A 24859-nucleotide genomic window follows, 5' to 3' on the forward strand; every position below is an offset into this window, starting at 1 on the left:
CTTCAACCATTACCCCTCCACCCCCATCCTCACGGATTCCCACACAGAGCTTTCAGGATGATTTTTTCTCAAAAACCCCCAAAAACAAAAAGTACAGTAATATTTGCTAAAAAAAAAAAAAAAAATCGAACAGTTCACTCCTCATTGAGAACTAATACCAAAGAGAGAAACAGAATAGATTCTAAGATAGTACCAGACCTTAAAAATAGATGACATGGAGTAATGGCAGAAGAGTCAACTATTTCTCAAGGGAAATAAACAAAAATTCTATACACCTGAAGTACAGTGCTTTATATTTTTCTTAGAGGAGAGGGTGGAGGAAGGGCTTGGGCTTACAGCTTACCTGGAGGCTTCTCTTCTCTTGAGCCCTAAATGAATCCTTCACATCAACATACCCTGCCCACTTACAAAGAGCCATAAATCAGCTCTTCCCTACAAAGGATAGGTGTGTTAGAAAAATTGATCAGAATACTGATACAGGAAAGCCACGCCAACTACCTTTGTTAACCAATTTTTTATTTAAAAATATGAATATATAACCAGTGACACCAAAAAGAAAGACTAGTCCCAAAGGAAATCTAGGAAATCTAATTCAAGGTAAAGAAGAAAAAAGTTTCAAGTATAATTACAGTCCTTAGAAAGATTTGAAATTATTTGTGTTAAATAAAAAGAGAACAGATTGGTATGAAAAAGAGGTAATTACAGAACAAATGAACACTTGAGAATTAAAAATATGATTGACAAAATCAATAGAAGGGATGATAATAGCTGAAGTCTGAAACGTTGAATATAAAGTTGAAAACTTTTTTTTTCTGAGTATAAAGCAAAACACAGATGGAAAATATGAAAGGGATTGAAGATACACAGCCAGTCAAGGTGGCAGAAAAAGAAAATGGAGAGGAATGAATAATAACAGAAGTAGAGCACTAAGGGAAATGAGCAACTTACAATCAGAAAAGAACCCCTTACAAAAAAGGAAACGAGACCATGAGCAAGAGCAAGAACAAACAGGACAGCGGAGAATCAGACTCCTAATTCAGAAACTGGGGTTATCAAGCCTAGAATGTGAAATTAGAGCCCTTGCTTTAATTTCTGGAAATAAAAGAGAGGATTGGAAATGTGGTAAAGAGCAAGAAAACTTGGAGGAGTGTTAAACAGAACTTCTAGGAACAAAATAATATAATAGGAATTAGAATTTCCATGGGCAGATGTAACAGCACATTAGACATAGCTGAGAAAGAATTAATGAATTGGAAAGTTGAATTTAAGAAATTATCTAGAATGCAGCCTAGAGAGACAGAAATGGAAAACAGGAAATTAGTTAAGAGACATGGAGATAAAGTGGGGAAGTCTAACATACATCTAACTAGAATTTCAGAAAGGGAAAGGGAAGCGAGACAGTACTGAAGAAGATGATTGATGGCTGAGAATTTTCCAGACTTGAAAGACATTAATCCACAGAGTCAAGAAACCCAGTGAATACCAAGGATAAATGAAAAAAAAAAAAAAGTCCACACTACACACATTATAGCTAAAGTACACATAAAAATTAAAATACCCTTTAATATCTTCAACAACTCAACCAACTTACACCTGACTTCACAACAGCATCAGTGGGAGCCTGCAAACAGAGAAGCTGAAGCATCACTGAGTTGAGAAAAAATAACTATCAGCTTAGGATTGTGTATCTTGCAAAAAAAAAATTTAATGAGTCAAGACATTTTCAGACAAAAGCTGGGAAAGTATGCCACCAGTAAATCCTCACAAAAGAAATTTTAAAAGACATACTTTGTTCAGAAGGAATGTGAGGTGCGAGAAAGATTAAATGCAGTGAAAGTAAATATGGGGAAAATTTAAACAATGTTGATTGCATGCACCAGTAATAATATATTGTTAAGTAATCAAAATAAATACAATTGGAATCCACAAAACAATAGCATAAAATAAGATGAGAATGTGGAATTAAAATCTTCTAAGTTCCTGTAATTATTTTGGAGAAGGATAAAAATTTTAACTTTGGGCTTTGATAAATTAAGTAAATATTTGCAATTTGTAGGGTAACCACTAAACTATACTAAAAGGTATTTAACCTACAAACCAAATGTGGAGAACATCTTACAAACCAAGTTAAAAATAGAATATGAATATTATTAGTTAATCCAAAAGAATTAAAGAAGAGAAAATGAAACAGAGTATATGGAAAAATATGGTAGCATAAATTAAATCAGTAATTTAAAGGCCGGGCGTGGTGGCTCACGCCTGTAATCCCAGCAGTTTGGGAGACCGAGGTGGGCAGATCACTTGAGGCCAGGAGTTCGAGACGCGCCTGGCCAACATGGTGAAACCCCATCTCTACTAAAAATACAAAAATTAGCCGGGCGTGGTGGCGTATGCCTGTAGTCCTAGCTACTCAGGAGGCTGAGGCAAGAGAATCACTTGAACCTGGGAGGCGGAGGTTGCAGTGAGCCGAGATTGCGCCACTGCACTCCAGCCTGGGCAACAGAGCGAGACTCCGTCTCAAAAAAAAAAAAAAAAAATCAGTAATTTAAACAAATGGATTAGATGCAATGATTCAATAACAAATATTGACCAAATTGATTTAAAAAATAAAACTCTAGCTCTGTGCTATTTACAATGACACATTTAGAAATTAAAGATTCAGAAAATTTGAAGGAAAAACGTTAGGAAAATATATGCCAGCCAAATATTGGTGATAAAAAAGGATGATATGTTTATTCTGATACCAGAAAAATAAACTTTAAGCAAAAAGCATTACTACAGTTAAAAAGGGTCACTACCCAAGGAAAGATACAACTTACCATATGGACAGAATAATTTGATATATGTAAATTCCAAGCATAGCTTCAAATTTTTAAAAGTAAAAGTCACAAATTACAAGGAGAAATGTGTTATCTTAATGGAAGATGTAAACATAAATTCGTAACTGTTGTATAATGCAAACAGAAAAATTAGTAAGGATACATAAGATTTAAACAACACAATGAGCAAGAGTACATTACCCAACAGCTGCAGAATATGCATTATTTTCAAGCAGACAGGGAACAGTTATGAAAATTGACAACTACTGGACCATAAAGCAAGTTTCAACAGATTTTAAAAGATAAATATTATATTTACCATGGTCTCCAACCACAATATGATTAAATTAGAAATTGATAATGAAAATATGACTAGGAGGGAAAACACATGTTTAGAAATTAAGAATCACTCTGGATATTAGTAAATATTTGGGACTGAAAGGTAATAGAAATACCTAATATTAAAACTGGAGGAAGAAACTGAATTAGAGGGAAAGTTACAGCTTTGCATCTGAAATACTCATACTAGAAGCCGGGTGCAGTGGCTCATGCCTGTAATCCCAGCGCTTTAGGAGGCTGAGGTGGGCGGATCCATTGAGGTCAGGAATTCGAGACCAGTCTGGCCAACGTGGTGAAACCCCATCTCTACTAAAAATACAAAATTTAGCTGGGTGTGGTGGCAGGCACCTGTAGTCCCCGCTACTCGGGAGACTGAGGCAGGAGAATCGCTTGAGCCTGGGAGGCGGAGGTTGCTGTGAGCCGAGATCTCACCTCTGCACTCCAGCCTGGATGACAGAGTGAGACTCCGTCTCTAAATAAATAAGGAAATGACTCATACTAGCAAACAAAAAATTAATGAACTAAGCATCCATCTTAAGAGCTGAAAGAAGAGAAAATAAACCCAAAACAAATGGAAAAGAGATTTACAAAAAAAAACAAAAGCAGAAATTAATAAAATAGCAGAGATAAAATTTTAAATGTCAATGGAGCCAAAAGTTTATTCAATGAAGTTATAATACAGTTGACAAACTTTGCAGAGAGATTGATCAGGACAAAAAGAGAAAAGGCACAAATAAATAATATTAGGAATCAAAAAGGGAACAAACTGTGATGCAGATCAAGAACAAAAATATGTTATGTGCAAAATTATACCAAAATTTTTTCAAAACTAGATGAAATGACTATGATTAAAATGATTTTTCAGGTATTATATGTATATATGTATATGTTTTATATGAAATTTACATATAAATATAACCTGAATAATCCTATAGCCGTTTTAACAATTGGCCCAGTAATTTTTAAAAAATCATTCCACACACACAATTTCAAGGCTAGACATTTGTACTAAGAATTCTACCAAACTCACAGGAAGAGGTAATTCCAAACCTACACCCTTCTTCAGAGAATTAGAAAAAGCCAGCAGTTCTCAACTCATTATATCAAGGCAGTATAACCTTGATATCAAAACTTGACAAGCCAGTACAAGAAAAAGAATTCACAGGTATCATTCATGATCATAAATGTAAAAATTCTAGGTCAAATATTTGTAAATTCCATCCAGCAAAGTACAAAATATATTTTAAAATATAACTCATAATTAAGAAACTGTACTTATTTTAGGAATTCAAAATTGGATCCTTTTTATAATATTAACATGATTAATTATATTAAAATATTAAAAGAGAAAAATAGGATTGTTTCAATAAATTAAGAAAAAGCATTTGATAAAATTCATTATACATGATTTAAAGGAAAAATAGCAAATCAGGAATAGAAGCCCACTTCATTAACACAATAACAGTATCTGCCAAAAAAACTCAAAACAAGAATCCTATTTAGTGTTGAAACATTTGCAGCATTCCCCTCAAGATGAGGAACAAGACATGAGTTCCACTTTTATGCAACATTATACTGGACATCCTTGGTTGAGGCAATAAATTAGGAAGAAAAAAGAACCTGTTAGAAAGGAGAAAAACATTCATTTTCTCAAATTATATTGTTTATGCAGAAAACTCAAAAGAATCTACAGATTATTAGGATTAATAAGAAAATTTAGCAAGATTGCTGTATACACAATTAATTTCATTTCCCTACACTAACAACTGAAAATTATAGTTTAAAACAACTTTTAATATTAGTATAAAAATATAAGTTACTAAGCAATAACCCTGTCAAGAGATGTGTTAAGACCTCTATGGAGAAAATTAACAAACTATTGAAATACGTTAAGGAATATCAAAATAAATGGAGATGCCTAATACCAAGTACATGAATTGGAAGATGCAATGTTGTAAAGATACAAGTTCTCTTCAGATATCTACAGATTTAATACAGCTCCAATCAAATTTCCAACTTTTGGGTATGTGGAAATTGACAAACTGATGATACTCAAATTTATACAATAGATCAAAGGGCTAAGAATAGCCAAGATGTTCCTGAAGAGCAAGGTTGGAGCTTTGCCTTACGAATATTTTTAAATATATATTAAAGCTAAGTAACGAGGGCAGTAATAGACAAATTGAGCAATGAAAGTGAGTGAGTAGAGACCCAGAAGCAGATCCACAGGCGTATGAAAACTGGACTCATGGCAGAGATGATGATATAGATTAATAGAGAAAGAATGGACTTCAAGTACCGTAATAACTGGTTATTTCTAGGGAGAAAAACGAAACTTAACTCCTACCCCACACCATATACAAAAACCAATCCAGGTATTTTTTAAAAATCAGTAAAAGTATACACTTTTAGAAGACAGTATAAAACATTTTTCTGATGTTTTTCTTAAATCACAAAAAGTGTCAAAGAAAATTATCTATAAATTTGAGTACATTAAAATTAAGAACTTAACATTATCCAAAGATAATAGAAAAAATAAAAAGGCTAACACTGGGAGAAGTTTTTTTGTTGTTGTTGTTGTTGTTTTGGTTTTTTTTTTTTTTTTGGACGGAGTCTCACTCTGTCGCCCAGGCTGGAGTGCAGTGGCGCGATCTCGGCTCACTGCAACCTCCGCCTCCCAGGTTCAAGCAATTCTCCTGCCTCAGCCTTTCTAGTAGCTGGGACTACAAGGCGCCCGCCACCACACCCGGCTAATTTTTTATATTTTTAGTAGAGACAGGGTTTCACCATGTTAGCCAGGATGGTCTCAATCTCCTGACCTCATGATCCGCCTGCCTCGGCCTCCCAAAATGCTAGGATTACAGGCATGAACTACCGCGCCCGGCCAAGTTTTATATATGTATTGAAAAGTTATACACGCACACACACACGACTATATGTATGACTCTTATTGAGACAATAAAATGTTTCTATGAATAAGAAATTAATACTAAAAAATAATTTTTAAGAAATGACACAGAAGAGCAAGTACAAAATATTTACCTCATTAGTGCTCAGAGAAATGCAGACACCAAAACAAAATTATATTCTACATTATTAAATTAGAAAAAACTTTAAAACCTTGATCATAACAAGTGTTGGTATGGATGTGAATCAGTTTGAAGTCTCATATACTGTCTGGGGAGTGTTAATTTGGAAATCAGTTTTGGATTCCCTGCTAAAGTTGGCCATATGGAAGTCTTAAGGCCCAGAACTCCTAACATGTGCATGAGGAAGGGTGTTCATGAATGTTTGCAGTTCTGTTGTTCATGATGGCAAAAATCTAAATGTCCATCAGGAGAAGAACAAATAAGAAACTGGTATATTTATACAATAAAGTATTGCACAGCAGTGAGGATGAACAAACTGTAGCTACATGCAGGATGACGGCTAAATCTAAAATTCATAACACTGCATGATAGAAGTGAGTCTCAGAAGAATGCCTAGGTATGATTAGAGTCGTATGAAGTTTAGAAACAACAATGACCAAAACAGAGTTAATTTATTAATACATACATAGGTGGTTAAAAAGAAAAAAAAAAAAAAACTCTCCAGAAAACAAAGAGAATGATTAACACACAATTCTTTTTTTTTTTTTTTTTGAGACGGAGTCTCGCTCTGTCGCCCAGGCTGGAGTGCATTGGCACAATCTCGGCTCACTGCAAGCTCCAGGTTCATGCCATTCTCCTGCCTCAGCCTCCTGAGTAGCTGGGACTACAGGCGCCCACCACCACGCCTGGCTAATTTTTTTGTATTTTTAGTAGAGACAGGGTTTCACCGTGTTAGCCAGGATGGTCTCAATCTCCTGACCTCGTGATCTGCCTGCCTCAGCCTCCCAAAGTGCTGGGATTACAGGCGTGAGCCACTGTGCCCAGCCACAATTCTCTTACCAATAGCTGGTGGGAAGGGTGGGAAGAGATGGGAGCCAGTGAAGGCACTTTCGATGATGTTCCATCCCTGGCCTGGAAGGTGTTTTCACAGTTCATTCATTTTAATGCTTTGAAAGTGTCTATATACATTTCATGTAAATATACATTTTATGTTCACTAAATGCGTGCTCTATTTAACAGTATTTTAGGGAGAACATAACCTTAGCTTGAGACAAACCTGTGACGTGGTAGAACATAACAATGAGAATTCATTTGACATAAATGTCGGGAACATTTGCACTCATTCTACCTTAGTGACATTCCCTCCTGTTCAGGTCTACTCAAGCTGCTTTCTTCTTTAGTGACTAATATTTATATTGTCACAATATTGCAAATTCTCATTATTGGTTTATGATTTTTTACTTGACCTATAGGCAAGACCAAAAATTAAATTATTAACTAAATTAGTATTAAGGAGGATGACTCAATAATTACTGAACAGAGTATGAATATTTTAAATCTTGGTGATATAAAAGGAAAGACATAGCTGTGAGCGGGGAGGTGGGAGGGAAGGATAGATGGGTGAGTTTCCTCATTTTACATGGTATGAAAGAAAAGATACTGTCAGAAGATGATTAATCAAGAGAAATAAGATTAAATATATTTAAAGTTAAAAATGCCCACTAGAGGCACTAAAAATAATAACAGAACTAATAAAAATTATAAGGGAGGGGAGAATATTAAATACCTTGCCTCTTGTCTTTCATATCAGAAATCATTAGGCACTGTCTAAAGTTGGTACATCTAGAAATAAAAACGCATTAGCTGGGCACGGTAGCTTACGCCTGTAATGCCAGCACTTTGGGAAGCCAAGGAGGGCAGATTACTTGAGGCCAGGATTTCGAGAACAGCCTGGCCAACATGGTGAAACCCCATCTCTACTAAAAATATAAAAATTAGCCAGGTGTGGTGGCATGCAGCTGTAATCCCAGCTACTCAGGAGGCTGAGGCAGGAGAATCACTTGAGATTACCCGGGAGGCAGAGATTGCAGTAAGCCAAGATTGCACCACTGCACTCCAGTCTGGGCAACAGACTGGGACTCCATCTCAAGCAAAGAAAAACACATCACTTAGACTAATCATTGAAGGGCTAACAGAATTTAAAATAAAAGTAAGCAAAGTCATTACCTTTTCTTTTCTGTTCATTTTTTTAAAACCATAAACATGGATTGCTTTTGATATAACTGTGTAGAAATGTGGCAGTATATGGCCGAGCACGGTGGCTCACACCTGTAATCTCAGCACTTTGGGAGGCTAAGGCAGGCAGATCACAAGGTCAGGAGTTGGAGACCAGCCTGGCCAATATGGTGAAACCTCGTCTCTACTAAAAATAAAAACATTAGCCGGGCATGGTGGCAGGCACCTGTAGTCCCAGCTACTCGGGAGGCTGAGGCAGGAGAATCACTTTGAACCCAGGAGGCAGAGGTTGCAGTGAAGAGAGTGCACCACTGCACTCCAGCCTGGGCGACAGAGTGAGACCCCGTCTCAAAAAAAAAAAAAAAAAGTTGCAGTATAGCAAAACTTCCCTGTGCAGAATTCAGTTTAATGCAGGATTATTTTGATTTTCTTTTCAAAAAACATATTTAGTCCCTATATGACACTATTGATGGAAAGTAAGATACTCCAGCAGTGCAGTCTATTTAAATGTTTAAAGAGCATGAATTCCACATTATTTATCTTTATGCTCACAAGAGCACCCAACATAGAAGTCCTCTGTACATTGCGTTAAAAAGGTAACTGTTATAATTTTTTAAGTGACCTATTGGAGTCAGCAAGCTGTTTCATATCTCAAACTGTATATTTCATCTTGCTGGCGAGGGTACCTTAAGCATCTTTTCCCACTGCAGCATGGAATTCTGTATTAGTGACAGGGCATCAGAACAGAAGACACATACTGAGCACCTAGTGTATGTTAGGCAATGTGGAAGGCCCAGCCAGACAAATATGGACTGTCAAATTGAAAGTGTATAGTACACATAGATACATAGATTTTACATATATTTACATATATGCATATATATTTGCATATATAGTTCTTTCCGTGGCTCATTTTTTCCCCTCTTCCTCTCTGTAATTGTATTTCCGCATGTAAAATGGCTTCCCTGCACCCAGCTTATTAATGACCAATGCAGATTCCCTCCCAAAGAGACCAGTGTGAAACATTGGTCCATCATGAAATATCCATCATGAAAACAGCTGACACAAACAGGAGGACCCTGGAGACAGCTGTCTTTGGATGGTGGGGCGGGCAGGGGGCGGAGTGGGAAACATCTCCTGCGCACCCAACTAAAAAAAAAAAAAAAAAATTGTACTAATGTTCTAGAATGTTCCATTACATTCATCATTTTCCCTTGGGTCCTAATAAAGAGACCATAATTCTCAGTGGTGTATACACTTAAACATTTCAAGTTAACTTCAGAAATTTCATCACCTAAAATTTCAAGATGTGGGGGAAGCTTTGTGTTTTATTCTTTCTGAAGGACAAAAATAGTTTTAATCCCATCTCGTTCCTGACCAGCTTACTTTTCCCCCCAGAAAGGCAAATTCATTATCAGCACTGAATTTGCTGAGAACACTCCCTCTCAGACTGTTCACCATGTCCTGTTTGGCCCCAGTATATCCTTCCTATTTGCCAGAACCTATTCTGTTTGCCCTGTTGCCACAACATAAGTGCTGCTAAGAGCAAAGATAATCAGCTGCGCATCTGTCCCCATGCTGACGACTTGGGCAGCATGATTGGTCAAGGCAAAATATATTTCTTCAAACATCCAAACAATGCCTTCGTTTTTATTTTCAATTTCCTGTTTTCTGACATAAATTGTTTGGGAATTTTACCATTGCCTGCTGCTTCCAAGCCTGCTGTTTTACATTCTTCATTAAGATGGAATGTGGTAACTACTGCAGGCTAGAGACTGGGGAAAGTAACCAGTTTCACCAAATTAAAGCAGGTTGGGGGAAAGGATCCATATATTTGAGAAAAAAAATACACTTCCATTTAGTTTTGTCTTATATAATGCAGGTGTTATAACTCTCTATTTTAGGATTACAAGAGGGATTGTGGTTAGTCCATGGAAAAAATGTTTCTGCAAAGTACTAAATTATTTTCCAGCACTGAAGCCAGTTGAACAGGCCTTATTTGCCTCCTAAATGAGTGCACCACAGACCTTGCCTGGAAGACAAAAGAAAATATACAAGAATGAGCTTTAAAGCAAATTTATTAATTTGCTACTTTAGCCTTTATTCCAACATGGTTTTATATGTATTGAGGCCCTGCCTAATCAATGTTTGTTATCAAGGCAGTTAAAATAGATTTTGTGGCTTTTTTGTTTTTCCCCCTCATCTGACCAGCTTTTAGCCAAAGTCCCTCATAGCTGTTCTGGCACTGGATAAACGTCTGAGATAGATGTACGAACTGTAGAAACTGTGTCTTCTTTTTCTCACAACTGTTTATTCCTATAAGAAAAAGAGAAGGACGTATAAAGTTTGATTTTGAGTTCAGTTTGGGCAATACCTTTGGGATATGTTCATTATGTAATTTAGGGAGTCATTCCTGGGACTAGGTGATGACAAGCTAATGTTGACAGCTGACAAAAGGGGTATGGTACAATGTGTGGGCCCAAGGACCTGAGCAGTAGACCAAAGGATTCTAGAGATCTCCAGGCCTGACTTGAAAGAGCATAGCAAACCAAGTTACTACCACAGTCCTATTTCTTGCAACTCACAGCCTTCTCTGGGGTGTATTGGCTCTGCACAACCATCAGGAAACACACGAGCCCACGCTCTCAGTTATCAGTGACTTCTTCCATCTCCAAGCCTCAAGGAAATACAAAGAAACTCCTTACAGAATGAGGATGCATGGTTCAAACCACCAATTGATGAAGGATTAGGAATTACATTAAGCCTACTGTAAACTACAAGAAGTGAACTGGTTCCAAGCTCCCCCAACTACATACAACTCGTTAATTCCTCAATGATCACAGCCCACAGAAGCATTTCCTTAACTAGCCTTTCAGATGGTCAGAAAGGATTTCTGGTTTACATCTCATTCTGCTTTAAGCTAGGGGCCCCAAAACCTGCCACCAGGGCTCTCTATGGGGTATAAAATAGGGGGATCTTGGGACCTACAGTGCAACCTCAGTGTTCAGTAAAAATTCTCTCCTCCTGGCCGGACGTGGTGGTTCACGCCTGTAATTCCAACACTTTGAGAGGCCGAGGCGGGCAGATCACTTGAGGTCAGGAGTTCAAGACCAGCCTGGCCAACATGGTGAAACCCCGTCTCTACAAAAAATAAAAAATTAGCCAGGTGTGGTGGCAGGCACCTGTAGTCCCAGCTACTCGGGAGGCTGAGACTGGAGAATTGCTTGAACCCGGGAGGTGGAGGTTGCAGTGAGCCGAGATTGTGCCACTGCACTCCAGCCTGGGTGACAGAGTGAGACTCTGCCTCAAAAAAAAAAAAAAAAAATCTTTCCTCCAAGTTCTGATTCAGCCTGACCTGGTTTGGCTTATGTTAGCAGAAGCAATCAAAGTTCAAAGTGCCTTGGATATAGAATGCCAATGGATTTATTTCCTGAAATTTTCTGTAAAGTGAAGTGGAAGGAAACAGGTTCCATCTGTAAGATATTCATCTTCTGGCAAAGTCTCCACTCCAAGCCTCTGGTTGTTTGCAAATAGCTCCTCAGTACCTACTCACAGATTTGTGCCTGGGCAGTTGCATTGCAGAAAAGAAATTATTTTGCAAATCCGGTTCTCAGACAATAAAAGATGTTTTAAAAGCCTCCTGCTACACATTTTGAAAGATTGTTAATAGGAGCATGGAAATATATTTAATCTCTCTTAAATCTTAAAGACTGTAAGACTCATATGTCGGTATTTTTTTCTGCTTCCTTTTTAAGAGAAAGGTGATGCAGAGCCAGAGAGTCCAGACAATGGCACATCGAATACATCGTAAGTTTCTTTCATTTTTCTATCAGAGATGCCTGTTCTTAAATATGCCTCATAAAATGAGATAGTGCAAGTATCTTGTAATAGTAATAATGATGATGGAAGGAAGCCCATGGTTCTCTTTTCTCATGATAATGTCTTTCTAAATGCTTTGGGTGCAGATGCATTTGAGGTCTTTTTTATGCTTTAGCAGAGTAAGAGGAATCTTGAAAAATGCAAATGCTTCTCTTTATGAAGTAGAAATGTAATGAGATTTGAGCATGCATGCTGGGGGGATTTGGTTGGAGACTTTCAGCATCATCTTAAGAATTGCATAACTTTTCACACTTAAACTGGGAGGTATGCTGTCCCACACAGCTGTGCAGTAACAAGGTCATTTCAGAAGCTTGCCATCTGCAACCTCACCTTGGAATTATGTGAAAAGCACAATTATCGATATCTCTGGAATCTCAAGTTTCTTTTTTGAATTAACAAAAGCAGTTTTAAAAACATAAGAAAAGGCCCTTATAAAACATGTGCTCCTCACTCTATGTTTTGTCTGTTTCTTCTCAATATTCAAGGAATCCAAATATATTTTTACTGATTAATTTGATGCCAAATTGATATACCAACATTTAAATTAAAAAATTCATGAGCTAACAAGTGACTTTATTTTAGTTCCATAAGAGTCAATAACAGGTTTGCTCCTTAAAAATCTTTATTTTTATCACTTATGAGCAGTGGCATGTGTTTTCTTATTATAAGATAGGCTTTGTGAATTTATCTGTATGGGGATCAGGATTTTAAAAAACAGCATTTTTTAAGTGCTGTTGATTGGAAATCAGTTTGTGGTAAAATACTGAGTGTCTTATTTTGTCCAAAATCTGTTTCTTTGTCTAGAAAGATCCTTTGGCTTGAATAGGAGAGCTGTGTATTTCATAAGAGATATGATTATATGTTTGTCTTTCTTAAGATACTTCCCTAAAAGTTTAAATAGTTCCATTGTCCTGCTTTCAGATGTTATAATGAATGTGGCTGGTCTTAAATGGTTAAAATGTTACTAATTTTTAATTTTTTTGTGTTGTAAAATATAATGGGAAAGGCTTTTAATGCCATCTGGAGGCATTCTAGAGAACTGAAAAGGGTAGAATCATTGAAAATTCAGTTCTTTTGAGTAACAGTAGAAACTGCATAAAAATTCATGCAACCAGAATGTAAGCTATTTGGGGGAAGTTGTATTTTTTAATAAATTATTTTATAAAAGTTTTAATTGTAGAAACAATTTTTTCAAATTCTCAATAATGAAATTATTTTAAAGACTGACAAAGAATATACAAAGTATGTTGGAAAGTGACTAGCATCCTACATTTAATTTTACATAGTTAAAAATCACATTCAGTAGGCACCCATTTGGTTAAGGCAGTTGGATGTGCTTCTAAAGTTCTCCTTCCCTTACGTATTTCTAAAATGTCCGTTCCCAGCCAGGCTCAGTGGCTCACGCTTGTAATCCCAACACTTTGGGAGGCCGAGGCAGGCAGATCACTTGAGACCAGGAATTTGAGACCAGCCTGGCCAAAATGGCAAAACCTCGTCTCTACTAAAAATACAAAAATTAGCTGGGTGTGGTGGCAGACACCTGTAATCCCAGCTATGCGGGAGGCTGAGGCACAAGAATAGCTTAAACCCAAGATCATGCCACTGTGCTCCAGCCTGGGTGACAAAGTAAGACTGTCTCAAAAATAATATATAAAAAAATAAAAAGTGTATTGCCTAAAAGCACTGGTTTGCTTTACTCTGTACCTTATTTCTTATAACATCTATGAAAATAGGTAAGTTGGCCAGGCACGGTGGCTCACACCTGTAATCCCAGCACTTTGGGAGGCCAAGGGGGGCGGATCACGAGGTCAGGAGTTCGAAACTAGCCTGACCAACATGCTGAAACCCCATCTCTACTAAAAATACAAAAAAAAATTAGCTGGGCGTGGTGGCGCGTGCCTGTAATCTCAGCTACTCAGGTGGCTGAGTCAAGAGAATCACTTGAACCCGGGAGGCAGAGGTTGCAGTGAGCAGAGATCGCACCACTGCACTCCAGCCTGGGTGACAAAGGGAGATTCTATCTCAGAAAAAAAAAAAAAGAAAAAAAATAGGTAAGTTGTCTGAGGAATTACTTTTAAACCCTCTGGAAATATAAAAACAATGGGAGCTTGAAGCATCACCCCATATTCCTGCCTCTTTGAGCAAAACGGTTTCTTAGGCACCTGCCTCTTAAACTAGAAATAACAGGTTGCAAGCATCTCTCCTATGAATGGAGAATTCTGAACTTGAAACCGCTCAAGAGACCTCTAATAGAGGTTCTGTTATAATTGGGTATGAGGTACAGTACATTACGGATAAAGAGTGAGATTCAGGGTGCCTTTGATTTGTGTAGTATTTTACATTCTTATGTGCAGCATCTTTCTGAGCTTTTTTAGGTAGGTAGGATAGAAACAATATCCCCATATTATGGATAAGGAATCTGAGGATCAGAAAGGTCACTCCAGGCCAGGTGCGGTGTCTCACACTTGTAATCCCAGCACTTTGGGAGGCCCAGGTGGGTGGATCACCTGAAGTCAGAAGTTTGAAACCAGCCTGGCCAACATGGCGAAACCCCACCTCTACTAAAAATACAAAAATTAGCTGAGTGTGGTGGCATGCGCCTGTAATCCCAGCTACTGGGGAGGCTGAGGCAGGAGAATTGCTTGAACCTAGGAGGCGAAGGTTGCAGTGAGCCAAGATTGCACCACTGCACTCCAGCCTGGGCAACAGCATGAGACTGTGTCTCAAAAAAAAAAAAAAAAGAAAAGAAAGGTCATTCCACTGAAGTGAGGAGTTAGAGCATAAACCTTCTGATTTTTGCCCATTTTCCATACCAAGAGGGGGTGTGGGTCTCAAGAGACAAACTAAAGCCATGAGTCACAATCAAGTAGGAAAATTGGGAGCAGAGGATTTGTTAAGTGGTAAGCATACTGATCTGGTAGGGCTGCCAGAGCAAAGTACCAGCAAGTAGGTGGCGAAAGTAACAGAAATTTATTTTCTCATGGTTCTGGAGGCTGGAAGTCCCAGTCAGGGTGTCAGCAGGGTTGGTTGCTTCTGGGAGATGTAAAGAGAGGAGTTATCCCCGGCCTCTGTCCTTCGCTTGTAGGTGACCGTCTCCTCCCAACATGTCCTCACGTCATCGTCTCTCTGTTCATGTCTATCTCTGTGTCTGTTTATATAGTCAGCAGTCATATTGGATTAGGGCCCACCCTAATGACCTCATTTTAACTTGATTACCTCTGTAAAGACCCTGTCTCTAAATAAAGTCACATTCTGAGGCACTGGAAGTTAGGATTTCAACATATACATTTTGGGAAGAAGTAGTTTGGCCTGTAACATTAAGGGGCAGAGTAATCAGAGTGATTCAGAAGTCAGGTAAACAGAACCAGGGGTACACAGATTTCTGAAAATGGGAAAAGGGGAGACAGCCTAAGTAAAACATGAAACATAATAGGCTCCATGGCAGCTGCAGGAGTGGAGCAGAGCGAAGAAAACAGGGCTAGCAAGCATGGGGCACTGGGAAAGATGCCTCTGTCATATTCATGGTGTGGTGGAACCAGTGTGGCTTCAGTAAGGCCTATACATCCCTCTGTCTGTATAACTCTATGACCCTGAGTCACTAAAGCCATTATATGGACTTAAATTGTAATACAAGGTTGGGAGTCTCCAAACAGAAGAGTTTATTTCCTAAGGAAGCATCTTTCTTCATGGCCTCCTTTAAAAACGGGAGATCGATCATGATTGGTTTCAGATGATCAATGCTTGGCAGTATGACACAGTCTGGACAACACCTGAGTAATCCTTCAATATATATTATTTAGTGATCCGATGAGCATTCAGGGCAATGAAAGGAGCGATTTAATCTTAACATGTGTGCACACACAAAAGCACAAATTAAAATGTCTGTGACAGACTTCCAGTTATATTAATGATGGAAGAACCTATCTTAGACTAACTCTCCTGCAGATAGCTGTTACAAACTCTGGACAAAATACTTTTGTTAAAAAAACTATTCATAGTCTAACTAAAAGAAGGCAGAGAATGTAGGAAATTTGATCCTTGAAAGAGGGTCATTTGATCCTTGAAAGAGTGAGAACTACGTTTATATAGCTTCTCCCATGAGGGTATGCCCCAGTCCACAAAGAACAATTAGAACTCAAGGAGAAAGCCACAGCTGTAATGGCTTGAGGTGTCAGGGGATAGAGTTTAGGGCTGCCAGAGTGGCTGGGAATTGAGTAAGTCACAGAAAGAAAAGAGCCATAAAGAAGAGAGCCCTCCATTCTGTATATAAATTTCCATCAATCCTTGAATAACCCCTAAACTGCATATGTGTGGGGAATATGCCAATGAGCGTAGTGGAAAACAATAACTAGAAAGCCAAAAATGCTGAGCAGAGACTCTTTTCAGCTGCTGCCTACTGCCTACAGCTACTGCCTACAAAGTTCAGAATCTGAATCCCACCCAAGTTAGAGGGGCTTGGTAAATGCCTCAGATTTTCTATTGAAACCCCAGAAGGGGTGTGTGCTTTCAGTGTAAAGGAGTCACCGTAACATTAAGGGCAAAACCAAAACAGATCCTTCCTAACAAAGTATAACACTAAGTATCCAAAAGCTCAAGCTAATCAGCTAGAGATTTTATTGCCTGATAGAACAAAAAACAATCAACATTGTTTAAAAGAAGAGAGTTTGGAATCTCTAAAACAAAATTTACAGTGTTCATTATCTAACCAAAACTTAAAAGACATATGAGTGGGAAAATGTGACCCATAATCAAGAGAAAAAATAGCCACTGTAATAGATCTTGAGGTGACCTAGATATTAGAATTTTCAGACAAGAATTATAAAGCAACTACTATAATATGTCCAAGGATGTAAAGGAAAACATAGTCATCATGACTGAAAAGAAGGAGAATCTCAGCAGGATAATGGAAACCAATAAGAATAACCAAATGAAAACTCTGGAACTGAAAAATGTAACATTTGAAATAAATGAAGCATAGAAATGAAAAAATAATCAGTAAACTTAAACTCATATCAGTAAGAATTGTTCAATGTGAAAAACAGAATAAAGATTAAAAAACAATCAACAGAGCCTCAGTGAATTGTAGGATAATATCAAGTAGTCTGATATACATGCATTGTGATGCCAGGAGGAGAGGAGAGACAAAATAGACCTGAAAAAAAATCTGAAGGAATAATAGCTGAAAACTTCCCAAATTGGATGAAAACATTAATTTATAGATTCAAGAAGCTCAGCAAGCTGCAAGCAAGATAAACACAAATAAAACTACACCGTGGAACATTATGGAAAACTAAACAGAAAAAGAAAATCTTTAAGACAGCCAGAGAAAAATAATATCTTATACACAGGGGAACACAGATACAATTAACTGAAGAATTCTCATCACAAATATGTAATACAGTGCAAAGGCATCTTTAAGGTGCTGAAAGACAAAAGAGAAAAAGGAAGAACTGTCAAGCCAGAATTCTTTTTTTTTTTCTTTTTTTTTTTTGAGACAGAGTCTCACTCTGTCCCCAGGCTGGAGTGTAGTGGTGCTATCTCAGCTCACTGCAACCTCTGCCTCCCAGGTTCAAGCGATTGTCCTGCCTCAGCTTCCTGAGTAGTTGGGACTACAGGTGCGTGCCACCACGCCCAGCTAATTTTTGTATTTTTAGTAGAGACAGGATTTCACCATGTTGGCCAGGATGATCTCAATCTCCTGATCTCATGATCCGCCCACCTTGGCCTCCCAAAGTGCTGGGGTTACAGGCATGAGCCACTGCACCCAACCCAGAATTCTAAATAATCAAAAATATCCTTCAGAATTGACAGTAAAATAAAGACATGTTGGGATGTACAAAATATGAGAGAATTCATTTCCAGTAGGCCTACACTACAATAAATTGACAAAGAAAATTTGTCAGGCCACAGGGTAATAATATGAGATGGAAGCTCAAACCTACAAGAAGAAAATATTTATAGGAAATAATAAATATATGGGTAAATCTTTTTTAAATTAATGTAAGAATCAAAATATTATTTTGTGGGATTTGTGATGTATGCAGATGTAAAATATATAACAAAATAGCACAAACAATAAGGGAAGGCAAGTGGAATTCTACACAACTGCAAAGTTTTTACATTTTATGTGAAGTGATATGACATTAAATCTAAATAGACTGGGGATAAGATAAAGATGTGTGGTATAATACCCAGAGAAACCACTAAAAACAAATATCCAAAAGCAGCAGAGCTAAGAAGTCATTGTAGGAATTAAAATAAAATACTAAAAAATGGATTAACATAAAAGATGGCAGGAAAGAAAGACCAGAAATGAAAAACAGAAGGTATCAATAGAAAACAAATTGAAAAATAGTAAACCTGAACCCAGTCATATTAGTAACTGCATTAAATACAAATGGACTGTCATAGCCCATTTAGTGTTGCTATTACAGAATACCTGAGCCTGGGTGGTTTATGAAGAAAAGAGGCATCCTTAGCTCACGGTTCTGCAGGCTGTATGGGAAGCAGGGCACCAGCATCTGCTTGGCTTCTGGTGAGGACTTCTATGCTGCATCAAAACATGATAGAGAAGGGCAAAGGGGAAATGGGCAGGTGTGAAGAGGGAAACCTAAGAGATGGTCTGGCTTTATAACAACCTACTCTTCCAGGAACTCTTTCATCTCCTCTAGAGCTAATTTATTATCTCAAGAGTGAGAACTCACTCACCTTCAGGGAGGACATTAATCTGTTTATGAGGCATCCATGCCCATGACCCAGACACCACCCTCTGGGCCCCAGCTCCCAATACCACCACACTGGGGATCAAATTCCAACATGAGATTTGATGGAGACAGACAAACCATATCCAAACTATAGCATGGACTGAAAAAACTCCAATTAAAAGGAAAAGATTGTCAGACCAGCTACAAAATTAAGACTGCCTGCGGTCTACATGATACGTACTTTGTTTGTTTGTTTGTTTGTTTGTTTATTTATTTTTGATACGGAGTCTCGCTCTGTCACCCAGGCTGGAGTGCATTGGCGCGATCTCAGCTCACTGCAAGCTCCGCCTCCCGGGTTCACGCCATTCTCCTGCCTCAGCCTCCTGAGTAGCTGGGACTACAGGCACCCGCCACCATGCCCGGCTAATTTTTTGTATTTTTAGTAGCGATGGGGTTTCACCGTGGTCTCCATCTCCTGACCTTGTGATCCACCCTCCTCGGCCTCACAAAGTGCTGGGATTAAGGCGTGAGCCACCGTACCCGGCCAATACGTACTTTAAATAAAACACAAGTAGGTTGAAGCCAGAAGACAGAAAAGATAAACTATGTAAATAATAAGCATAAGAAAGCTGATTCGTGACCATATTAATGCTACCACATAGACTTCAAGACAAAGAGTATAAGAGGCAAAAAAGGACATTTTATAATACTCAAAAGGTCACTGGTAAATTCTATGAAAACTTTAAGATATATTTATATCAATGGTACACCAACAAATGAACTAACACTCTTATACAAATTTTCAGAAAATAAAGGGAGAAGGAAAACTACCCAATTTATTGTATAAGGTCAGTACAACCCTGATACCAAAACCTGACATAAACTTGATAAGAAAAGAAAAATATCATACAATATCCCATCAATGTTTGCACAAACACTGATGCAAAAATTATTCACAACATATTAGCATATCTGATTCAGTGACGCATGAAAATAATGTAATTCACTATGACTATAGGCAGGATTTATCACAGGAGTGCATGGTTGGTTTACCATTAGAAAATCACTTAATGTATTCCACTATATGAATAGAATAAGGGAGAAAAACCACATGGTCATCTAAATAGATGCAGAAAAAGCTTCTGGCAAAATGGAGCATCCATTCATGATTTAAAAAGAAAAAAAAAAAACACTCCCAGCCAACTAGGACTAGAAGAAAACTTATTTATTCTAATGATGGCCATCAGGAAAAAAAAACAAAAAAGGCTGGGCGTGTTGGCTCATGCCTGTAATCCCAGCACTTTGGGAGGCCAAGGCGGGTGGATCATGAGGTCAGGAGATCTTAACACGGTGAAAACCCATCTCTACTAAAAATACAAAAAATTAGCCGGGCGTGGTGGCGGGCACCTGTAGTCCCAGCTACTCGGGAGGCTGAGGCAGGAGAATGGCATGAACCCGGGAGGCAGAGCTTGCAGTGGGCTGAGATCGCGCCACTGCAGTCCAGCCTGGCCAACAGAGTGAGACTCCTTCTGAAAAAAAAAAAAATTGAAAAACCTACTGCTAAATTCATATTCAATAGTGAATTTCCAAGCACTTCTTCCTAAGATCAGGAATACAGCAATGATATCTACCCTTATCACCTCTATTCAACATTGTCCTGGAGGTTTTGGTCAGGCAATAAGGCAAGGAAAGGAAGTAGTAGACATAAAGATCGAAAATAATTACTGTTTATGGACAAAGTCCTAAGAATCTAAGGACTACTACTAAACAACTACTAGAATCAGTAAGTAAACTTATAAAGGTCAATAACCAAAAATCTATTGTGTTTCCATTTATCAACAATAAACAATTGGAAAATGAGATTTAAAAAGCAATTCCATTTAAACTGACATAAAAAACATAAAAACTGAATAAATGTAGCCAAAGACGTGTAAGACTTGTATAATGAAAATTACAAAACATCTTTGAGAGAAATTTAAAACCTAACTAAATGGAGAGACGTTCATGAATTGGAAAACTTGATAGTGTTGACATCTCGATTTTTCTCATCCTGATCTATAGATTCAACACAATCTTGATCAAAAGACCTGCAGGACATTTTCATAGAAAATGGTTTTACAGACTCTAAAATCTTTATAGAAAACCAAAAGAGGTAGCCAAAACAGTCTTTAAGAACAACAAAGTTAGAGGCCTTACAGTACCTGACTTCAAGACTTACTGTAAAACTAAAGTAATTTAAGACAGTGTGGCACTGATATAAGGGCAGACAAATAAATCAATAGAAAAAATAGTCTAGAAGTGGATCCATACGGATATGGTCATTTGATTTTCCTCAGAGGCACCAAAGCAGTCCAGTGGGGAAAGCCGGGTCTTTTCAACAAATGATGCCAGAGCAACTTCTCAGGGGAAAAATGAATCTCATACCGCACACAATTGAGAGGGAGCACAGATCTCAATATAAACGCTGAAACAACAAAGTTTCTAGAGGAAAACAGAAGACAGTATCTTTACAACTAGGAACAGACAGAGATGTCTTACAGAGGTCACAAAACCACACAACATGAAAGAAAGTTCTAATGGATTGGACTTCATCAAAATTTAAAGATAACTGCTCATCAAAATGAAAAGTCAAGCTGCGAACGGGGAGAATATATTCGCAATACGTGTATCTGACAAATAATTTGTGTCTAGAATATATAAGATATTCTGACAATTCAATGACAAAATTATAAATTTCTTAAATGGACAAAAGCTTGGAACAGACAAAAGAAGATACACAAATTGGCCGATAAGCAGATGAAAAGGTGCTTTTCACTAATAACGTTTATTTTAGGGAAATACAAATTAAAGCCACAATGAGATACCAGTATACACCCACTAGAATGGCTCAAATTAAAAAGACCAATACCACTAAATCATGGTAAGCGTATGGAGCAATTTAAACTCCCATGCGTTGCTAGTAGAAGTGTAAAATGGCCTAACAATTTTTGAAAACTGTTTGTTTCTTATAAATGAACACACATTTATTGCATGACCTAGCCATTGCATTTGTAGGCATTAGTACAAGAAAAATGAAAAACATATTCATTAAAAAGATTCGTGCAAGAATATTCGTAGCTACTTGATTCATAACTGTGCAAAACTGAACCCCAGTGTCCATCAACTCGTGAATAAACAGTTGTGGTATATTCATACAATGGAATACTTCTAATCAAATAGCAACAAACTGCTCACGCTATAGCATGGATCAATCACAGAAGCTTATGTTAAATGAAAGAAGCCAGACACATAAGAGTGTATACTGTAAAATTTGCTTTATGTGAAGTTCAAGAAAAAGGCAACAGGGGTTGCTGTGAGAAGCTGGGGATTGATTGGGAGTTGCCATGATGGGATATATATATATATATATATATATATATTTTTTTTTTGAGACAGAGTGTCACTCTGTCACCCAGGCTGGAGTGCAGTGGTGTGATCTCAGCTCACTGCAGCCTCCGCCTCCTGGGTTCAAACGATTCTCCTGCCTCAGCCCCCACAAGTAGCTGCGATTACAGGCAAGCACCACAACGCCCAGATAATTTTTGTATTTTTAGTAGAGATGGGGTTTCACCATGTTGGCCAGACTGGTCTCGAACTCCTGATCTAGTGATCCGCCCACCTTGGCCTCCCAAAGTGCTGGGATTACAGACATGAGCCACCACACCCAGCCTATATATATATATATATAGTTACGTGACAGCTTTTTTTACCTGATAATAATTAACCTGTTTTGAACACTTACCTTAACAAGGTACAACTCTTGGCACTTGACATGTGTTATCCTCTCTAACCCTTACAGCAATCCAGTAATACTCCTGTTTTACCAGTAGAAAGAGGCGAACTAATGTCCCTGTGTTTATTAACTTAAAGTGGCAAAGCCAAGATTTGAACCCAAGATTCAGATCCTAGAAGCCAAGCTCTTAACCACTGTCCCATTCTGCTACTATCCCAGAGCTCTTATATTGTTTCTCTAGAGACAATAACCATCTCAAGAAGATCAAGTAATTGAAATAATGCCTGAAAAGCAGTAGGTCAACATCCTGCTAGACTGTTGCCTGTACCAGAAAAATTCTAGGAATAATGAGCAGATGAAGATTTCCAAGATTCTGTGAAGGCCACAATTTGGCAGGATCACTGTGCTTGCTCAATCCACATTTACCACCACTGAAAATCCACTCTCAAGTCAAAGGTCAATTACACAGGCTTGTAGACAGATCCCAAGAGCATACCCTTCTACATTTGTAGATAACCCTCAATCGTACAAAGTAACTGTAGCCTTAAAGAATAAATGAAGATTTGAGGCTGGGCGCAGTGGCTCACACCTGTAATCCCAGCACTTTGGGAGGCCGAGGCAGGCGGATCACGAGGTCAGGAGATCGAGACCATCCTGGCTAACACGGTGAAACCCTGTCTCTACTAAAAATACAAAAAAATTAGCCGGGCGTGGTGGCATGTGCCTGTAGTCCCAGCTACTCGGGAGGCTGAGGCAGAAGAACGGCATGAACCTGGGAGGCGGAGCTTGCAGTGAGCCAAAATCACACCACTGCACTCCAGCCTGGGTGACACAGTGAGACTCCATCTCAAAAAAAAAAAAAAAGATTTGAAATGACCTACATAAGTCAGAAATAAACACAGAGTGTTGAACTCCTCGGAGGAAAAAATAAACAAAATGAGGCAGAAGGAAAATGATCCAGCCAGGTGTACAGTAAAAGACTTGGAAACTATTACAAGCTCAGACCGCATTATAAGTCTTATAACTATTATAAGCTCAGACCCATGAAATGTTCCTTCTTCAAAAATTAATATATTAGTTGGAATTAATATATGGAAAGTGCCTGTTTCGTAATAGGCACTAAATAAATCATTGTTCCTCCTGTTATAACAATATTCATAACTTATAAAAGCTGTAAAACAGCCTCATGTCTGCAGTTGGTACTGATCAGAGCTTTACTAGAATTTTTCTCTTCTTTTTTAAAACTAAAAAGTGGAAAACTAAGAAGATGTTAAGGGTGGTAAAAACAAAAATTAATAGAAAGTTTTAAAAGATCTCACGAAGCTAGGGCTGAGGAGGAGAAAGACTGAGTGGTCTACTCCAGAGATGCCAGCCAGAGTGAGCTCTTCTCCAAGGACAGGACCTTCTCCGAGAGCAGGACCATCAGCAAGAAGCGTGTGGCTTTACCTCTCCCCAGAGTGAAGGATGCGGGTCCTGCAGGAGGCTGAAGAATTCACCTCCACCACTGACTTCTATTTCAAAATGTCTTGGAAGACGTGAGCACCACAGATTGGTGGAGCAGGTCTGGATGATGCCCAGAGGCTCTTTCAGGTACATAATGTGCAACTTGGAGTCATATAGAAACATGCAAAGTGCAACATGTTCATGTCAGTGTCCCTGCATTGATATAATATTCATTAAAATTTTTTAATTAGCTCGTTGTAGCGCTATCTTAGAAAACATTAAATATGGAAGGAAAAAATACAGAGGAACAATTGTGTGCTAAACATATAAAGAAATCTATCATTTATGCAAGTGCATTTAACAGTAAGGTTACACAAACTGATCACAGAGTAGTGTCTGGAAGTTGAGAGATCAAGGTCGATTTGAGAATTGTTACCAAAAGATTTTTTTTTCCATAGAAACTTGAAACCTTCCTGATACTTATTTTGGCTCTAGCAATACATGTCTAAAATGATGAACTGTGGCTGATCTTTTAGTCTATGAGGTGTCCGTCCACAGAGACCTCCTTTTTGTATCTGTTTAAGTGATTTGCCACAATCATTTCAGCTAAGAAAATGAAAAACCTAGCATACAGCCTTTGTCTAGAGAAAGTTGGCCAGATCCTGTTTCTCCAACAATTGGAAACCAAGAATAAGAAATAAAATAGAAAGGGCCTCTTCAAGTTCCTCAGACCCCACCTCATTAGTTAGAATCACAAATTAGACTGGAGGCCTGCAAAGGGGCATGGCTTATTCAATG

The 24859-nt window shown here is 38.1% G+C and overlaps 1 protein-coding gene across 14 annotated transcripts in view; it reads left to right on the top strand.

Moving 5' to 3' along the window:
* The window catches only part of AFF3 (ALF transcription elongation factor 3), a 597234-nt gene that overhangs the window by 403217 nt on the left and 169158 nt on the right, over positions 1-24859 (top strand). For all 14 annotated transcript variants that reach the window (XM_054678053.2, XM_054678052.2, XM_054678050.2 and 11 more), the window contains one exon: positions 12019-12070. In XM_054678053.2, coding sequence (XP_054534028.1) covers positions 12019-12070 — 52 coding nt within the window. The remainder of the gene's footprint in view (positions 1-12018; positions 12071-24859) is intronic.

This window comes from Pan troglodytes, chromosome 12 (assembly GCF_028858775.2).
Source record: "Pan troglodytes isolate AG18354 chromosome 12, NHGRI_mPanTro3-v2.0_pri, whole genome shotgun sequence".
NCBI classification, from domain to species: domain Eukaryota; kingdom Metazoa; phylum Chordata; class Mammalia; order Primates; family Hominidae; genus Pan; species Pan troglodytes.